General features: G+C 49.2%; 1 protein-coding gene across 5 annotated transcripts in view; it reads right to left on the bottom strand.

Moving 5' to 3' along the window:
* The window catches only part of LOC127004610 (A disintegrin and metalloproteinase with thrombospondin motifs 1-like), a 132,372-nt gene that overhangs the window by 17,706 nt on the left and 97,608 nt on the right, over nt 1-17,058 (bottom strand). For all 5 annotated transcript variants that reach the window (XM_050872620.1, XM_050872619.1, XM_050872623.1 and 2 more), the window contains exons 4-7: nt 12,449-12,651; nt 11,906-11,995; nt 7,982-8,202; nt 6,083-6,213 (exon numbers count right to left, since the gene is read on the bottom strand). In XM_050872620.1, the coding sequence (XP_050728577.1) occupies nt 6,083-6,213; nt 7,982-8,202; nt 11,906-11,995; nt 12,449-12,651 (645 nt within the window). The remainder of the gene's footprint in view (nt 1-6,082; nt 6,214-7,981; nt 8,203-11,905; nt 11,996-12,448; nt 12,652-17,058) is intronic.

Raw genomic sequence — 17,058 nt, 5'->3', positions numbered from 1 at the left:
GAAGGGAAGGGAAGGGAAGGGTAGGGAAGGGACGGAGAAGGGACGGGGAAGGGAAGGGAAGGGAAGGGACGGAGAAGGGATGGGGAAGGGGCGGGGACTGTGGTGCTGGAGTCTGTCGGCGCCGATGCAGTGATCAAGTTTATATTTGAATTGTGTTCGACGGCTGGTTAACTTTTGGCTATGGGAAGAGGAGGGCGAGGGGAGGGTAAGGGGAGGAAGGGAAGGAAGGGAGGGAGGGATGAGGTATTGATGGTTACTGTCGTGCGATGGTTGTGTTGAAAGGAGGGAGGGAGGGAGAGCGAGAGAAAAGGGTGAAGAGGGAGAGCGAGGCAGGAAAGGAGGAAGAAAGGGATAAAAGAAAGGCACGGAGATAAGATGAACCCGAATGGATGTGGCTGAGGTGGTGGTGGGTCGAGGAAGATGTTCTAGGGCAAGGTTAGGGTGACTGTGCTGGGTAAAGAGAGTCCAGCAGAGTGGTGGAGAATATCAAATGAGAGAGTGGGGAGGGAAGCACGATTACGAGAGAGAGGCAAGGGAGAACATAAGAACATAAGGAGTCTACAAGAGGCCGATAAAACTGGCAGGGTAATGAGGGAAGTGCCATAAAGAGAGTGGCAAGAGACAAGAACGTAAGAAAATTAGGAGTCTGCAAGAAGCCGATAGAACTGACAGGGTTACGAGGGAAGTGATGTTAGGAAAGAGAGTAGCAGGATAGAACTGACAGGGTTACGAGGGAAGTGATGTTAGGAAAGAGAGTAGCAGGGGATAGGAACATAAGAACATAAGGAGTCTACAAGAGGCCGATAGAACTAGCAGGGTAATGAGGGGAGTGATATTAAGAAAAAGGGAGGCAGGGGATAGGAGCATAAGAACATAAGGAGTCTAAAAGAGGCTGATAGAGTTGACAGGGTTACGAGGAAGTGATATTAGAAAGGGGGAGGCAGGGGATAGGAACATAAGAACATAAGGAGTCTACAAGAAGCTGATAGAACTAACTTACAGGGTAATGAGAACTGTACTGAGTGAAGAGAAGAAAGTCTGACAGAACAGCGGAGAAAATGTAAAATAATAAGGAAGGAAGCGCTGTTCAGAAAAGGGCAGGAGCTGGGAAAGTCCTTATTTGCTTAGAGAAAAACTGAAACACTAAGACCAAACAAAAAATCCAGGAGGTATTTTTCGTTTACTGGCCAGGTCGTGCATTTTGGGGCGGCGATGAGGCGGCGGCGGCGGCGGCGCTTACAACGTCAACATTACGAGCAATATCGCAAGGGATGTGAAACGCGGCGGAGGAGCGCTAAGTACAGAGTAGGAGTGCTTGTCAGAATGGAGTACGTACAGTAATTACGTGGAGGGCGGCCGGGGCGGTGTTCGGTGAGTCAGGGGCGGCTGTACACGTCCCCGTAAAGTGTGGAGCGTTGGGGCGGCGCGGGTGGGTGGCGGGCGAGCTGACTTTCACCGAGTGGGCGAGTGGGTGGGTGGCTAACCTTTCCCGGAGTCTTGTCTGGTTACTGTCTGGCCTTCCCCACGCCCCGGGCCTCTAGCTGCTCGTCCCATCTCTCCCCAACCATACCTTTCCCTCCTTCTCCTCCTCCTCCTCCTCCTGTCTTCCTCCTCTCCTCAACATTTATCCTCAAGGTTGCTATTCCTGCCACTCTTGCTATTCCTCCTAGTGCCTCGCTCCTGTCCGTCTCTCTGTCTCTCTCTCCCACTCTCTCCTTCCTCACTTTCGTTTCGTTTTCTCTTCGCTTCTAACGGCATCTTTTTTTTCTCTCTCTCCTTCCAGTCTTTTCCCTTCCCGTCCTCTGTTCCGCATTCACCACCTCGTCTCTAGAACGCCCCTTCATCTCCTTTCTTTAGCCCTTTTCTACCTCTCATGAACGTCTCACTCCTGCGCCCCGATCATGATAGGCGGCGATATGAGTGACGCCCTTCCAATTAAACACACGGGGCTGGTCGCTATGACGGCCGACAACGATGGCGATGGGGATAACGACGGAAGGAAAGGTCGTGTTAATGATGGTACAGAACCGTGGACGAAGACGAGGGGCAGGAGGAGGAGAGGGGTGAAGGAGAGAGGAAAGGGGGAAAGGAAGGCAAGATGGAAGAAGTTGAAGGAGAGGAAAGGAGATGAAGAAGACGAAGATGAGGAGAATGGAAAAGAGAGGAAATGGGAAGAAGACGAGGACGAAGAGAAGGAAGATAAAGGAGAAAGGAAAGGAGAAAAAAGAGGAAAACAAAGAGAAGGAAAATGAAGAAACAGAGAGGAAAGAAGTGGGAGATGAAGATGAGGAGATGAAAGGAGAAGAGGAATACGAAGATAAGAAAGATGAAAAAGAAAAAGAGAGAAAAGGGAAGAAAAGAAAGACAAAGAGGAGAGATGAAGAAGAAAAGGAATACGAAGAGAAGGAAGAAGAGGAAAAAGAGGAAAAGAAGAAGAGGAGAAAGAAAGACGGGAGCCAATCAGAACCAACCCGCCTCATCAGCCTCCCTCACCACCACCAACACCAACACGCCCGAGCTTCCTCACTCAGCAGCCTCGTCAACATTCCCAAAGAGGCATCGACCCCTGACACCCAATTGACCGTCAGCGGAGAAACAAACACGCTGGACAAAGGCCGCTCCAGGCACACTTCAGGGCCACCTTCAGGGGGTCCTTAAGTCCTCAAGCCTCCTCAGGGACTCATCTAGGGGGCGGGAGGATGGATGGAGGGGGCGGAGAAAGAGAAGGGAGGGGGCGTAGGGGGTCTCAGCGTGGCTATGGTCCTTAGGGATTGGTTTGGTTTCTTAGAGGTCAACGGGAGTGTTCTTCAGCCTCATAACTTTCCTTACTCTAACTACCGGAGGCCCGCGGCGAGACGAGGAGGAGGAGGAGGAGGAGGAGGAGGAGGAAGAAGAGAGAGAATTAACCAAAAAATAAGAATAAGAAAATAAATGATGAGAATGAGGATAAAAAAAAGAAGGCGCAGAATGAGGATGACGATGATGATAAGAAGGAAGAGTAAAAGGGTAGAAAAAAAAACCGAATGAAAAGTAAGATGAATGAAAAAAATGATGATGATGATGAGGAGGAGGAGAAGAAGGCACAGGATGAGGAGGTGGAGGAGGAGCGGTTCAGGAGTACGTGGATCGCCTGCCTCAACCACGGGCGGCACACTGGGGCAGTTTATTTACGGGACTAACGGCGAGGGAGGGTGAGGCGGCGGCTTGTGTGTGTGTGTGTGTGTGTGTGTGTGTGTGTGTGTGTGTGAGGCAAGGCACGCACTCCCTCGTCCACTCAACAGGCCAAGGAGGGAGGCACCACCCGACCCACGAGGCCCCAGACAACTTTTGGGAGAATGGTTCATCCGCCTCTGACTCACTCGCTCGACCCCTGAAGCTACTGAGAAATCGCAAGACTGACTGACTCCTTCCCTGATACCGCCGAGGCTGGCCAGTCTATTCCTGAAGCCATCAAAACACCGCATGATCGACGAGGGTTCTTACGGCAACTAATGTGCTTAACGACTTGCGCTTAACGATAGAGTTTGTGGATTTACTGTTGCTTTGATATACTGAAGAACTGAATGCCACCTCCCAAACCATTGATAACTGAATGAAATGCTCTTGAAGACTGATGGCGTACGATTTACCAACAGCATTTTTATAAGTTCAACGCCTCTTGGGATTTTTGTATCAACTTCCCTCATTGAATGACTGACTGTTTATTGAGTCACAGCCTGGAAACACCTTCGAACCGTAGGGGGATGTACAGGCCCAATGGCATTTTTCAACTGAATGACTTTAACAGAGGGCAGAAGGGCAGGTCCAGGCGAGCGGTGGTGTTGGTGCCCCGTCTGAAGGAGTCTGCCCCGTCAGCCAACCCGCCCCATCACTCATCGCCACCCACCGCTGCGCCGCAAGCCACGCTAACTCAATGAAATCAAAGACGCCCCGGAAATTCCTTCGCTTACACAAACTCGTCTAGCCTGACCCCGCAAGTTCCCCCTCAAAGGAAAAAAAACGAGCGAAAGAAAACGGTGCAAGCATTGTTTCGGAGCACTGTCTGACTGACGAATAGGGTTGTGAAGAAGCGGAGAGAGAGAGAGAGAGAGAGAGAGAGAGAGAGAGAGAGAGAGAGAGAGAGAGAGAGAGAGAGTAAAGGAAGGAAGAATAAACAGATGCGAGGGATTTCAATATAGCGATTTAAAGGCTGTTGAGACGCAAGAACCACCATCATCACCACCACCAGCATCACCACCACCACCATCACCACCACCACCACCACCATCACCACCACCATCCAAATTCACAAGCGTCGCAATATCCACCTTTTTGACAACTGCGTGTATGACGAGAGTGGTGTGGGTGAATGGGTGGTGGGGTGGTGTGGGTGAATGGGTGGTGGGGTGGTTTGGGTGGTGAAGGTGGTATGGGTAAGTGGGTGGTGGTGTGGATTTCTGGGTTGGTAGGTTCGGTGTGCGGATGAAAGGGGTGTTTTTTGGCGGTAGAGAGGGCTGGTAGGTGGGTGAGTGGGTGGGTGACGTGGATGGCGGGTGAACAGCGGGTGATCTGTTTCCTCCTCTCCACCTTGATTTTTTTTTTTTTTTTTTATTATTTTTTTTTTATTTTTTAGTCCCGCGTTATGAGTGAGTCGGCGGGAAAGTCGTCCGATTATCTCACCCACTCCACGAACTTTTTCCATTTAATTAAAGTCGAGAGTCTTAAAACGCCTTTGGCCGACGAAGAGGCTCCCGATAACGGCTTCACAAATAGGTAGGTGAGTGACGGTGGGTTTTCTCTTTATTTGTTTGTTTGTTTTGTCGCCTCACAGGTAACCATTGGAGAGAGGACGCGTTTTTTTTTAACAGTAAAGGAAGCATCTCAAGGGGGAAAATATAGCCCCCCCCCCCCCTCCCCCCAATCACAGCCCCTATAAAAGAGTTCAGAAGAGTGGGCAAAAGAGTGCAAATGATTATATTTATTTCGGCAAACAATAACTCGGATAAATACACTTAGAATTATTTGCTTTGATTTGCCTACGTGGGTTTCAGTTCCCTCTTAAGAAAATCATATGAACAAGATTGTATGACGGTGAATTTTGATGATAAACTAGAAAAAAGAAACATGAGAGCGCCATCTAACCTGGAACACACACACACACACACACACACACTCCCCTTTTCCTCCCTCTCCCTTCCCCCCTTCCAAACACACACTACCCTTGGCGCCACAACCTTCCCCCAGCAACACGAAGGCGCCAATGTTCTCGAGGTCCCGGCGTTAGTGTGTTGCACCCGTAGGCCCGTCTAGGCACCCATAACCCTCACCCCCCTCTTCTCCAGCGCCCTGAGAGGTGACTGCCCGCACCCAGCATCCGTCTCGGGCCTCTTAGCAGCCTCTTTATGCCTCCGTCTGGTTTTAAAGAAGCGTTAGTGGAGCCAGTGAGGACCCCCACTGGCCGACGAACTTTCTTCATGGTTCTCACTGTCACTACCACCATCACCGCCGCCAGCATTGCAGCCTCCATCTTCATCACCATTCCCGTCACCACCACCGACACCACACTCACCACCATCACCAGTTTAGCTCAAAAGTTTCGTTTAATCTCCTTAGGCTTTGTTACTTTGTCTCCAACGCCATATTCATTAACGCTGTGCAAATGAGTCAACACGGGTTTATATAATTATGCAAAGCCAACACGCCAAGGTCGCCGGGAGTCAACACGGCCTGACGTAAGTCTTGATCAACAAACATGACGTCAAGATGGACTCGTACCCTCCTCGGCCGACCCCGGAGAGCCGTGACCCGCCGCGCCGCTCCTCTCATTTCCAGCTTAATGTCATGTTTTATCCCTTTAAGAGGAGTTCGCGTGTGGGTTCCTGATACTTTGTTCCCCTGCTAACAAGTGTCGAGGGCACAGCCGCGGCGGGGCGCCCAAGGATCCCAGGAAGAGCCGAGGGGCCTCCGCGACACGCCAGGGCTTCCAGCAGCACACAAGTTACATCGCCCTGACTTTTCCTTCTCAGGCAACCTTGGTGGAGACTCACTGTTTTCACTTCTGGAGGCATCATTCTGACTCACCAAAGTCTGTAAGGGGACTCACCGTAGTCAGTCTCCACGGCGGGGACGGCTCGGCGGTACACGATGTGGTAACCTTCGGATTCACTCTCGCGACGGCGCCTCAGCAGCGTCAGGCCCTCGGGCAGCGTCCTGTTGACGGAGTTGTCCTCTTGTCTGCGATAGGCGAGGCGGCAAGGGAAAGAAAAAAAGTTATTACTAGCAAATTCACCTTTGGAGATCCGAAATTGCCGTGCATATATTTGAATACTCGACACAACCAGCAGCTCATGTTTAATTTGGCGAGCTGCTGCGTGGTACAGATAACACAGCAAGGGTTGGCAGCTCTTCCAGGCACTAAAGACGGGCGCTGGTGAACTGGAGGACAAGGTGAAAGGAGGAAGAGCAAGAAGTGACGGATGTTCAAGAAATTAATGATAGATAAAGGAAAAACGAGGGGCAAAGGGTAAGACAGAAGGCAGAAATGGAGACGACGTTGTATTGCTGGCTTGATCTAGGTGACGGATGCAAGGGAAGGAAGGCTGACGGATGAGACTTAAAGAGAGAAGAGTAGGGAAGGGTAGAGGGACGTGAACTTAATACTACAGGAGGGGGATGAGATGATGCGAGAAATAATGGCTGTGAGAGGGTGAAGGAAGATGGGGCGAGGGATGAGAGTAAGATGGTAATGACGAAGTAAGAAGGATAAGGGAAGGATAGAAGGACCTGGCCTGACTGCTACTGGAGAAGGAGGAATATGATGCAAAAGGTAAATGGATATGAGGAAAAGGTTGAAGGGTGAGGGACGGGTCGCAAAGGATGAGGGGTGAATGGGAGAATGAGACGGAAAAGGGGCGAAGGAGCGAGGACTTACTGCTAGTGAAGGTTAACCCGGTAGCAGCGACGGGCCAAATTTGTGCCATGATATAAACCCCCCAATAATAGATGATACATAAACTGATCACAAATGCTTTGATACTTATTATGAAATGGTTTGTGTGAGTGATGATTTTTTCTCATTTTTCTCGTTTAGAGGGACCATTAAGAAACATGATCCCCGTTAAGGAAGGAGACGCAAGGTGTGACGGGTACAAGGTGACGGGTGGTGAAGCACAGGAAGCGTGAAGGGTTAGCAGTGAGGATGAGGTGCATGAGGTGGGAAGGGCTGAGGACACACTATTATAAGTCTAAGAAGGGAACTAAAGCGGTGAAGGGAATGAGGTAATGAAGGGGTGATGGGCGACAAGCAAAGAGCGAAGGGAGAGAGAGATAGAAACAAAGAAAAGAGGAAGAGAGATGGATTAGAGGTGAATGAAGTGGAAGAGGAGACTTAATATGTCATGGAAATGAGGTGAAGGGTAAGGAATGAGATACGATGGAGTGGTGAAAAGGATGAGGAAGAAATTTAAAGGGTAAGCAAGGAGGAAAGGATGCTTGAGGGGAGGAAGGAACAGCAGCTTATTGTGTCTGTCAGTCGAGTGGTGAGCATGAGCGAGGTGGTGAAGGGTGACAGAAGAGAGGCAAAGTGTGAGAGGTGAGGAATGAGGGAGAGTGGAGACATGCGATGAGACGAGGTTATTGCTGTAGCTGAAGATAGATGAGAACGATAGAGAAGATAGAGAGAAGATATGGAGAGGAGAGAGATAGAGAAGGTAGAGAGAAAATATGAAGAGGAGAGAGATAGAGAAGGCAGAGAGAAGATATGGAGAGGAGAGAGATAGAGAAGGCAGAGAGAAGATATGGAGAGGAGAGAGATAGAGAAGGTAGAGAGAAGATATGGAGAGGAGAGAGATAGAGAAGGTAGAGAGAAGATATGGAGAGGAGAGAGATAGAGAAGATAGAGAGAAGATATGGAGAAGAGAGGAGATTGAGAGATGCGATGGAATGAGGAGTGACAGAGAAATGGCAAAGAATGAAGAGTGAGGGTCGAGGGACGAGGACTCACTGCTGCTGGAGGTCGAGTAAGGAGCCCGTGTTGTCGTCGCCCGCCAGAGGGAGTCCGTCGCTGAACACCATCGGGTCCTCAAGTCCACCGGGGTCTTGGTCCATGAAGAACTCATCGTCCGGAGACAGCTGGTTGATGTTGGCCTCCTCCTCGCCCCGCGCCACCTGATGGAGGGACGGGGGCAGGGGTCGCACCACCAGCTCCTCGCCTACCGTGCCGTCCTGCGGGGTAAGGGTCGTTATGAGGCACGGAACAGTCACTATAAGGCAAGGATGAGGTGATTACAGCCGCATCAGGGAGCCGGCGAGCTTTTGGCGGAAAGGATGAAGACGCCGATAAAAAGTTTGTTCCTCGTTGGGTGTCGTGAGGGTGGGAATCGTGAGCCTTTCCGTACAGAGGGCCGCGGGAGCATCATAAGCCATCACCGTGTTCATGCGCCAAAGTAAAGGATGAAAAAGAGGAAAGCAAGTCATAAGAGATCACCATCCATAAGCCTTTTACCTATAGTACTCGAAGTTACTGCAATGACAGGCATAACGAAGACGACACGTATAGAGATTTGGTAATGAACATATCAGACACTTAAAAACAACAGTGAAAACAACCAATAGAAAAAACTACCATTATTCACATCCCTATAACAGTGCATTCCTCTAGCCTCAAAAACAAGACATTCCAGGAAGGCTTTTAACGCTAACCTGCCCCAAACATGCCCCCTGAGCGCCGCACGGACCACAAGGCCGTAAAGAAGGGCTTGGGGAGCTGCTGAGTGAGCGGGGCGGCGGCGATAAACATGAACTCGGGCCTGATGGAACCGTCACACGCGAGGAGAAGGCGGAGGAGGAAGAGGAGGAGGAGGAGAGAGGAAGAGGAGGGTGATAGTTTTACGAGGACAACAGACACACGAGGACGAGGGTGCGTGAGGGATGAAGATAAGGAAGGAGAGGGCAGAGGTACTTCCTTCATCCTGTCTCCCTTCTTTTCTCTCCCTCTTTCTCCCTCCTCCTCCTCACGTCGAACTCCTTCCATCTATCCTATTTCCTTGCCTCTTCTGTCTTCCTTCTTTTAATTCGCTTTCTTCCTTTTATCGAACTTCTTTAATCTATCCTATATCCTCTCCTCTCCTTTCTTCCTTCACCCTTTCTTTCTTCTTTTAACTTATTTTGTCCCTCCTCTCGCACCCTTTCATTTATCCCATTTCCCTTCCTCTCCTTTCTTCCTTTTAATTCGCTTTCTTCCTTTTATCGAACTTATTTAATCTATCCTATTTTCTCTCCCCTTCTTTTTTCCTTCGCCCTTTCTTTCTTCTTTTAACTTATTTTCTCTCTCCTCTCGTACGCTCTCATTTATCCCATTTCCTTTCCTCTCCTTTCTTCCTTCGCCCGATGTAACTCTTTCAGTCTCTCACATTCTTCTCTTAACTCGTCTTCCTTCTTTCTCTTCCTACATACTTGGCGGCAACATTCACGCTTCTCTGGTCCTCTCTCAAACAGGAAAGGTAAGGTAGGGCAGGTGGGGCCTCTCTAATTACCGGGGAGAGCAGGTGACCAGGTAGCCTCAGGTGTTGGGGTTGATTGTATGGAGAAAGGGGACAGGTATATCGTGCATGATTAGTGATACAATAAGTAACACTAAGGAAGGAATAAAGGGAGGAGAGAAAGAGGGAGAGAGAGGAAGAGTTAAAGCGAGAAACTTAGGAGGCTGTAAGGTTGTGTGTCTGGAAAAATAAAACAAACAAAGAGTAAAGAAAGCTAAAACAGTAATTATATCCTACGACTGCCACTCACCGCTGGATTAGTTCATTAAAACACACACACAGACACGCAAGAGAAGGAAAAGCGAAAGCAGATGGAGGAGGAGGAGAAGGAGGAGGAGGAGGAGGAGCGAAAGGAAGTAAAAGAATAGGAGCGATTCTCGAGGAATATTGATGAGGAATTCCGGCCACACACACACACAAACACACACACACACACACACACACACACACACACACACACACGCACACACACACACACACACACACACACACACACACACACACACACCCCAACCTCCCCTAAACACTCCTACTCTCCCCACCCTCACACACACCTGGGCCTCACTAATTACCCCGGTGAAGCAGGTGTCCAGGTGGCCTCACGTGTTAGAACTAAATTGTATCGCGGCCCATCGACGAAACGCTTGAGAGGCAGAAAAAAAATGATGAATGCTAAAAACAGAGAGATAAGATCGAAGAAGGACCGATGGAGAGGGAGAGGGAGAAGGAGACTGAGAGGGAGAGGGAGGGAGGGAAGGAGTGTTGGGCCCAGACATCTTCTAGTCCTAAGGTTCATATTCTTAAAACACTTCGACGCCCAAGTACACATATTTGACAAGGCTTTCGTAGGAGTTTGGGGTATTTCCAGAGGTACCTTTATGACCCTGGTGGTAGTATGACCCTTCTTCTGGACCATGAACGTAAAGAATCACTCATTAGAACCCGACTGATCTCCTTTTTGGCCTTTGGAAATTGATGAGAGAGTCTGAGGAGTCTGAGAGTACCGTCCTAAGGCTTCTCTCACCGCGCGTCTCACCTGGAGGAACCACAGCCCCAAAAAGCTACAGGTAAAGTGGAGGACAGTGTTTATATCATCTTCTTTTTTGTGCCGTTTGTTTTTGCTTCTGTTTCTTGTCAATCCCTCATTTGTCTTTCCTTGTTCTCCCTCTCTTCATCCTTCTGTCATTTAAAGATTAGCAGAGATTCCTTTGTTGTGTTCTCGCTAATGTCTTTTTCATCAGTATTTTTTTTGCGTTCACTCAGACCTACTTTTTGTTATCTTATTATATTCAGATTTATTTAGCTATGTTCTCTCAGTTATTATGTCCAGTCTTTAGTTAACGCCATCTTCTGTTTCTTTCATTTCGCTCAGATTGCTACCTTTCTTTTTCTTTTATGTTCTCCTCCTTGAAAATGCATTGCCGTTCCTTTGTTATGCTCTACCAGTTAATATATTTAGTCATTACCGTGTGCCATTCTCACCACTCTTGTTTCCCTAAGAGAGTCATTGCATTTACTTTTTTACTACTTTTTAATATGTAACTTTAGTAGCATTTTCGTATACATAATAATCCTGTAGTTCTCCTTTTCTTGTGTGTGTGTCTAACTTTTCCTTTTAAATAACAATAACAGTTTTGGCGTAGTGTCTTTTCCTCTTCGTCTTCCTCTCCATTCGTGTCATCCCCATCACCTCCTCCAGCCTCTTTTCCTCTCTCCTCTCCCTTCCACGTTACCTTAGGGAGCACTAGAATCGTTCTCTTTACACGTTCCTCCACTTCCTTCCATTCTCCTTTTGCCTCCTCGCTGTCTCCGTCACTGTGATATCTTCTAATCTTCCATAACCGACGCCTTCCTCCGCTCACGTCCCTCCCTTTGCGCCACCCTCCATATTGTCGCCATTCTCCTCACCTCTCCACCATTCCTTCCATATAATACTCCCTAGTTTTTCTCTTCTTACTTCTTGGCAGCGTTTATTCTTAACTGAACTATTACCTATTTTATTCCCTCCTCGTAATCATTTACTTCTCGAATATGTTTTTCTCTCAGCTATTTTTTGATATTCTAAGTTTTAAGCTTTAAGGTCGATTCCTGCCTTACTTTCGTTCTCTTCATATTCACTTCTCTCATGTTTCCTTCCCTGTACTTTCTCATTTTCTTGGTCTTTCCTTTTCTCCTACGTGTCCCCAACCTCCACTTCTTCGTGTGTCGCCTTTATAATACTCTCCCGTTCCCTGCTACCTTTGCTTCTTTTTTTCCTTTCCTGACCTCTCTACCCACCCAACCCCCTAACCCTTCCTCCTCTTTTCCGTTCCCCAGTTCCACGCCCCTGACACCCCCTCCCGTCCCTTAAGCTCCCCCGTCTTGGCCCAGGCAGCGGCGGCACTCACCAGCAGCAGGGCGCCAGTGTCGGGGTGGTGGGACACAGTGATGGCCGCCATGTGTTCTTCGTCCTGGTGCGGCACCCCCAGGTCCTCGGTCTGCGGGAGGGGACGAGAGGCGTTATTGAGTGAGCACAGCAGGACGGAAGGAGGACAAACAGTGCAGGGCATGATGGACACCAAGGTAACTAAGTAGGTCTATGTTCAACGGTTCATTCTTTCATGCAAACTTCTGACATTGGCGAAGATGTTAATGGTTGAATAAAGTTGTTCTGGTCAAGTGTGGGATGAAAGCCTGCAGCATGTGTCATAAAGAGGATGAAGAGAGCCTGTTATGGTATTAATAAGAAAAGAAAAAAATACATATTTTGCAAGTTTAAAAAAAATATTCACTAAACTAATTATACACTTTGGACACCATATCCTCCTTCATACAATTATTCATTATCTTGACTGGTAAGAAAAGTCATTAAAAACTAAATCCCAGTGACTCATCTTCTAGCTCCTCTTCACCTTCACCTCACTTTCACAGAACTACTCAAGAGGACTCACGTGGTCGGTGGGCGTGACGGTGACGCCGCCATGGTCATCACGGTCGGCGTAGAAGAGCGGGACGGGGCGGGCGAGGTCGAGGTTGGGGCGGAGGTTGAGCACTTTCGAGGAACCCAGCGCGCGGAGATGGACACTGCGCACCACGTCACCGTCCGCGCTGCGCTTGTGTCGCATCCGCAGCTTCACCAGGTCGTAGTGAGGCACTGTGGGGGAAGAGAGTGAGGGGTGAGACACTGTAGGGAGAGTAGGGAGGGATAGGCACTGTATGGGGGAAGGAGGGAAGGGTACGAGGGTGTATGAGGAGAGGATGTAGCAGGGACGAGTGTGAGAGGTAAGGATGAGGCACTGTAGGGAAAGTAAGGAGGAGGAGGCACTGCATGGAGGGAAGGAGAGGAAGGTGTGAGGTTGTATGAAGGCTGTATAGCGACGGGTGACAGGACAGGAGTGGGAGAAGAGGGTGAGGCACTGAGAGAGGATGGCAGGAGGATGAGCGGGCGAGTTACGAAGAGGTAGAAGGATGAGACGAAAAAAAGATGAGGCATTGAAAGAAGGAGGAAATGAGGGGAAAGGCACTGCGCTGGGGAAGAAGGGGAGTCACTGCATAAGAAAGAAGACACAAAAGAGGTACTGTGATTGAGTAATAGAGGGAGATGGAGGAGGAGGTGGAGAAGGAGGAGGAAGAGAAGGAAAGAGAGGATGAGAGCATTGCCTCGTTCAGGTAAGGAGGGAGAGCTTATATTACTTAGTCCAGATGTCTTTCCTTCCTTTCCTCCCTCTCTCTTCCTGGTTGAGGTGAGAAAGGGCGAGGAAGGGAGAAATAAGGTAAGTAAGATACGATGAGCGTGGGTAAGATAAGATGGCGCAAGGGACGGCTAGGTGAAGTAGGGTAAGGTGAGGGGAGGGAAGGGAAGATGTGTTTAGGGAGCTGAGGTAAGGGAAAGTATAAGGTGATGTGATGTCAAGGTAAGGTAAGGTAATGTAAGGTAAAGTAAGGGAAAGGACGGAGCGGGAAGGGAAGAAAAGGCAAGGGAAGGGATGGAAAGGGAGGAGAAGGAAAGGAAAGGGGAAAGAGAGAAAAGCAAGGGAAGGAACGAGAAGGAGAAGGAAAGGAAAGGGAAGGAGAAGGAAAGAAGGAAAAGCAAGGAAAGGAGAGAAAGAAAGGGAAGGATGAAAGGAAGAGGAAGGAAGGAAAGGGAAAGGGATAAAGGTAAATGAAGGGAAGGAAAGGGAAGGGATGAAGGTAAATGAAGGAAAGGAGAGGGAAGGGAAGGAGAAGGAGAGAGATGCAGTTAAGTAAAGGGAAGGAAAGGAAGGAAGGAAGATAAGTAATGGGAAGGAAAGGGAAAGTATGAAGGTAACTGAAGGGAAGGAGAGGGTAAGTTAGAGAAAGAAAGGAGAGGGAAGGGGAGGAGAAGAAGAGAGATGAAATTAAGTAAAGGGAAGAAAAGGAAGAAATGAAGTTAAATAATGGGAAGGAAAGGGCAGGGAGGAAGCTAAGTGAAGGGAAGGAAGGGAAAGGAAGAGAAAGGACGAACAGGTAAGGCGAATTCAAAGGGATGAGTGAGGGAAGATGGAGTGCGTAAGGTGGGCTGGCGAAAGGTGATCAAAGCTAAATTAATGAAAGGCAAGATAAGGTAAGTTACGACATAAAAAAAGGCAAGGGATGAAAAGGAAAGGCGTGTCCAGAGTGAGTTAAGGCAAGACGAAGCACGCGAGGGAGTGTGGTGAGGGGTGATCAGAGGTAAGTTAGTGCCAGGTAAAATAAGGAAAGGTAAATAAAGTACGCTAAGTTAAGGCGATGTAAAGTATGGCAAGGGGAGTTGAAATAAGGTTAGATAAGGTTGCGTAAGGTAGGGAAAGGGAAGGCCAGGCAAGGGGCGGTGGGGTGTACAGGACAAGAAGATTACAGGACGGATGCGAACCCTGATTACTGAGGGGCAAAGATGCTGAACGTACACTCACCCACCTACAGTACATACCCTCCCTTGTCTTGGGAAATGTCGTAATGGGAGCACGAATCGTTTAAATATATGGACCTTTAACTAACTCATGGCCGTGTGTGGGTCTTGATGGTCGCTGCCACCCCGGAAGCTGACCTCTGATAGCCAGCGAACAGACCAAAGCTAACCCAAACACCCTTAAGACTTCCCCGGACGCTGACCTCTTAACAGCCAGCGAACAGACCAAAGCTAACCCAAACACTCATGTGAACCCCCTGCACCTCGACCTCTCAGAGCCACGAAGCCGTCCAAAGGTATTCAAACACCCTTAATAACACTCCTCACGCGAGAAGACGGACAGGTGTGTGTGTGTGTGTGTGTGCGTGTGGCGTGTGTGCTTGCAGTAACTTAAGATAGGGTAGAGAACGCAGCGGGTCAGGGACGGAGAGAGGGAGAGAAAAAGAGAGAAAAGAAAGCAAAGAAATCCAGCTCGACAGACAAAAAAGAAACCCTCCGCTCGTTCACCTTTGTCTTCTTGTATGTACCTCTCCAACACGTGAGGATCCACCGCATCGTGTCCCTACATTACACCGTTTCGCCGCGGCCAAGGAGCACATCCCCGCCGGTTACACGCTCGCTCCCGTAATTGCCAGGGCGAGGCGGCGGTGGGGTTTCTTATTTCCCGACCTGCTGTAGAGTTGCCGAAGCGAGATTTACGCCGCATACAGCAGGTTGCGGCGTCGATGGGGGAGACAAGCAGCGCCCTGTCATGACGCCGGTGATAAGGATGGTGGATGGAGGTGAGGCGGCGCGGGATGCAAGGGGAACAGGTTTGGGTGCTGGTGGCCGGGCGTGCGTCGCTCCGTATGGTTCCTGTGGGGGCCGTGGACGCGGGAAGGGACGGGAAGGAAAGGCGGCGGCGGCGGGAATGACAGTGGTGGTGAGGGAAAGGAAAGGTCGGTTAGGTGGCTTGCCGGGAGGGATTGCAAGGGATAGATTGGGCACAGAGGAACGGGAAAAGGAGGAGGAGGAGGAGTCTGACGGCGTTGAAGACAAGACGCGGAACCATAGAATCATAGGAAAGTTGGAGCAGTGAGCTAGAATGAAACTTGGCATGTGGGGGATGTTGCTACTTACAGTACTCTAATAGGTTAAGCTAGAGGGAGATAACAACATAACAGCTTGGAGGAGGGGAAAGTGTCGGGGGGGGGGGGGGTTATGTATGTGAAGATTAACCGAACTTCCATGGGTGATTTTTCCTTTCATGGTGCAGAAGTCGAGTACAACTATCACTAGCATCACAAAACAGCCCTTGAAAACCCCAAGAACTTCCACGAGAGGGTTTTCGAACGAGCGAACTGAGGCAACGAGAGGTTTAAGAATACGGGCTTAGTCTCGGTGCTGCGGGAGTGGTGGTTATTTAGGGGCATGATGACCCAAGCGAGCACCCCGCGGCACCCCATCAGTAGCCCCGAAGATCCTCCCTCCCTCCTTCTCTCCCTCTCTCCCTCCCTCCTCCATGAACCTTTCTCTCATTACCTCTCCCTACCGTAACTTGCTACCACCACCATTGGACTCTTCCCATCACCATTACCCAATTCCACCTCCACTGCCACAACTAACACTGCTACTACTACTACCACGCAAGACCCACTACCCTGTTTCACCACAACCATGACCAATATAACCTCCCTCACCTCCACACATCACCACTATCACCGTAACCTCAACTCCACCTCCACTGCCATTAACTTCCCTCCCATCACCACCACCACTTCCCCTACCACCACACCTGCTCACTACAACCTCCATCACCACAAGACCTCACCACCATCACCAAAATCTCCACCCCACCCCCACTACCATTCCAATAACAACCACCACGACCACGCAGCCTCCCTCACCGCTACCGCCTCTCCTTCTTCCCTCCTTCCTCCTCCTCCCCGAAGTAGATCAGTCAGGCATCAGCTGCGGGGAGGGGGGAGAGACAGGGGTGGAGGTGGAGCAAGAAGCATGTGGTTACCGCAAGCGAATTTTACTGCAGCTGATTCCATTTTACGATTTGGCGCCTTTCTAACACGGCGGTTTGGCTGGCGTTAAGTAGAGAGCGGACGGGCGATCAAGGAGGAAGAAGAGGAGATGAGGAGGAGATGGAGGTGAATAGAGCGAAGGGCGTTGCTCCTCCTGAGACGCTGAAACAGGGCTGGAAACAGAATGAGAAGCGATCCAGACTTCCTCAAGTGGCTCTGAATGCTGCCAGAGGATCCAATTACTCTTCTTCTTGCTTTTCTCTCTCTTGCTACTCTCTCTCCTCTCTTTTTTTCTCCAGAGAGTAGACGGCACAATAATCTCCTTTTTCTTCGTCTTTAAAAGGAAACACATGATTTCTATAAAGAGGCAAAGCAAGCGACAAAAAGGAAAAAAAAAAGGAAAGAAAAATGAAAGATCTTGGATAAAAAAGAAAGGGAAAGAGACAACAAAAGAACAACCGTAAGAAAAATAAAAACAAAAACAAACAAAACAGCAAACCAAAAGCAAAACTGAAAACAAAAGAGAAGAAAAGAAAAAAAGAAAAGAAAAAATGAAGAAAAGAAAAAAGAAAAGGAGGCAAGAAAAAAAAGCAAAACAAAACAGCAATATAACCTTAATGAGAAGAAAATCAGAGACGAC

The sequence above is a fragment of the Eriocheir sinensis genome, chromosome 28 (genome assembly GCF_024679095.1).
Source record: "Eriocheir sinensis breed Jianghai 21 chromosome 28, ASM2467909v1, whole genome shotgun sequence".
In the NCBI taxonomy this organism is placed as follows: Eukaryota; Metazoa; Arthropoda; class Malacostraca; order Decapoda; family Varunidae; genus Eriocheir; species Eriocheir sinensis.
Note: the sequence above shows the minus strand (reverse complement) of the source record. Positions and strands in the feature narration are given on the sequence as shown.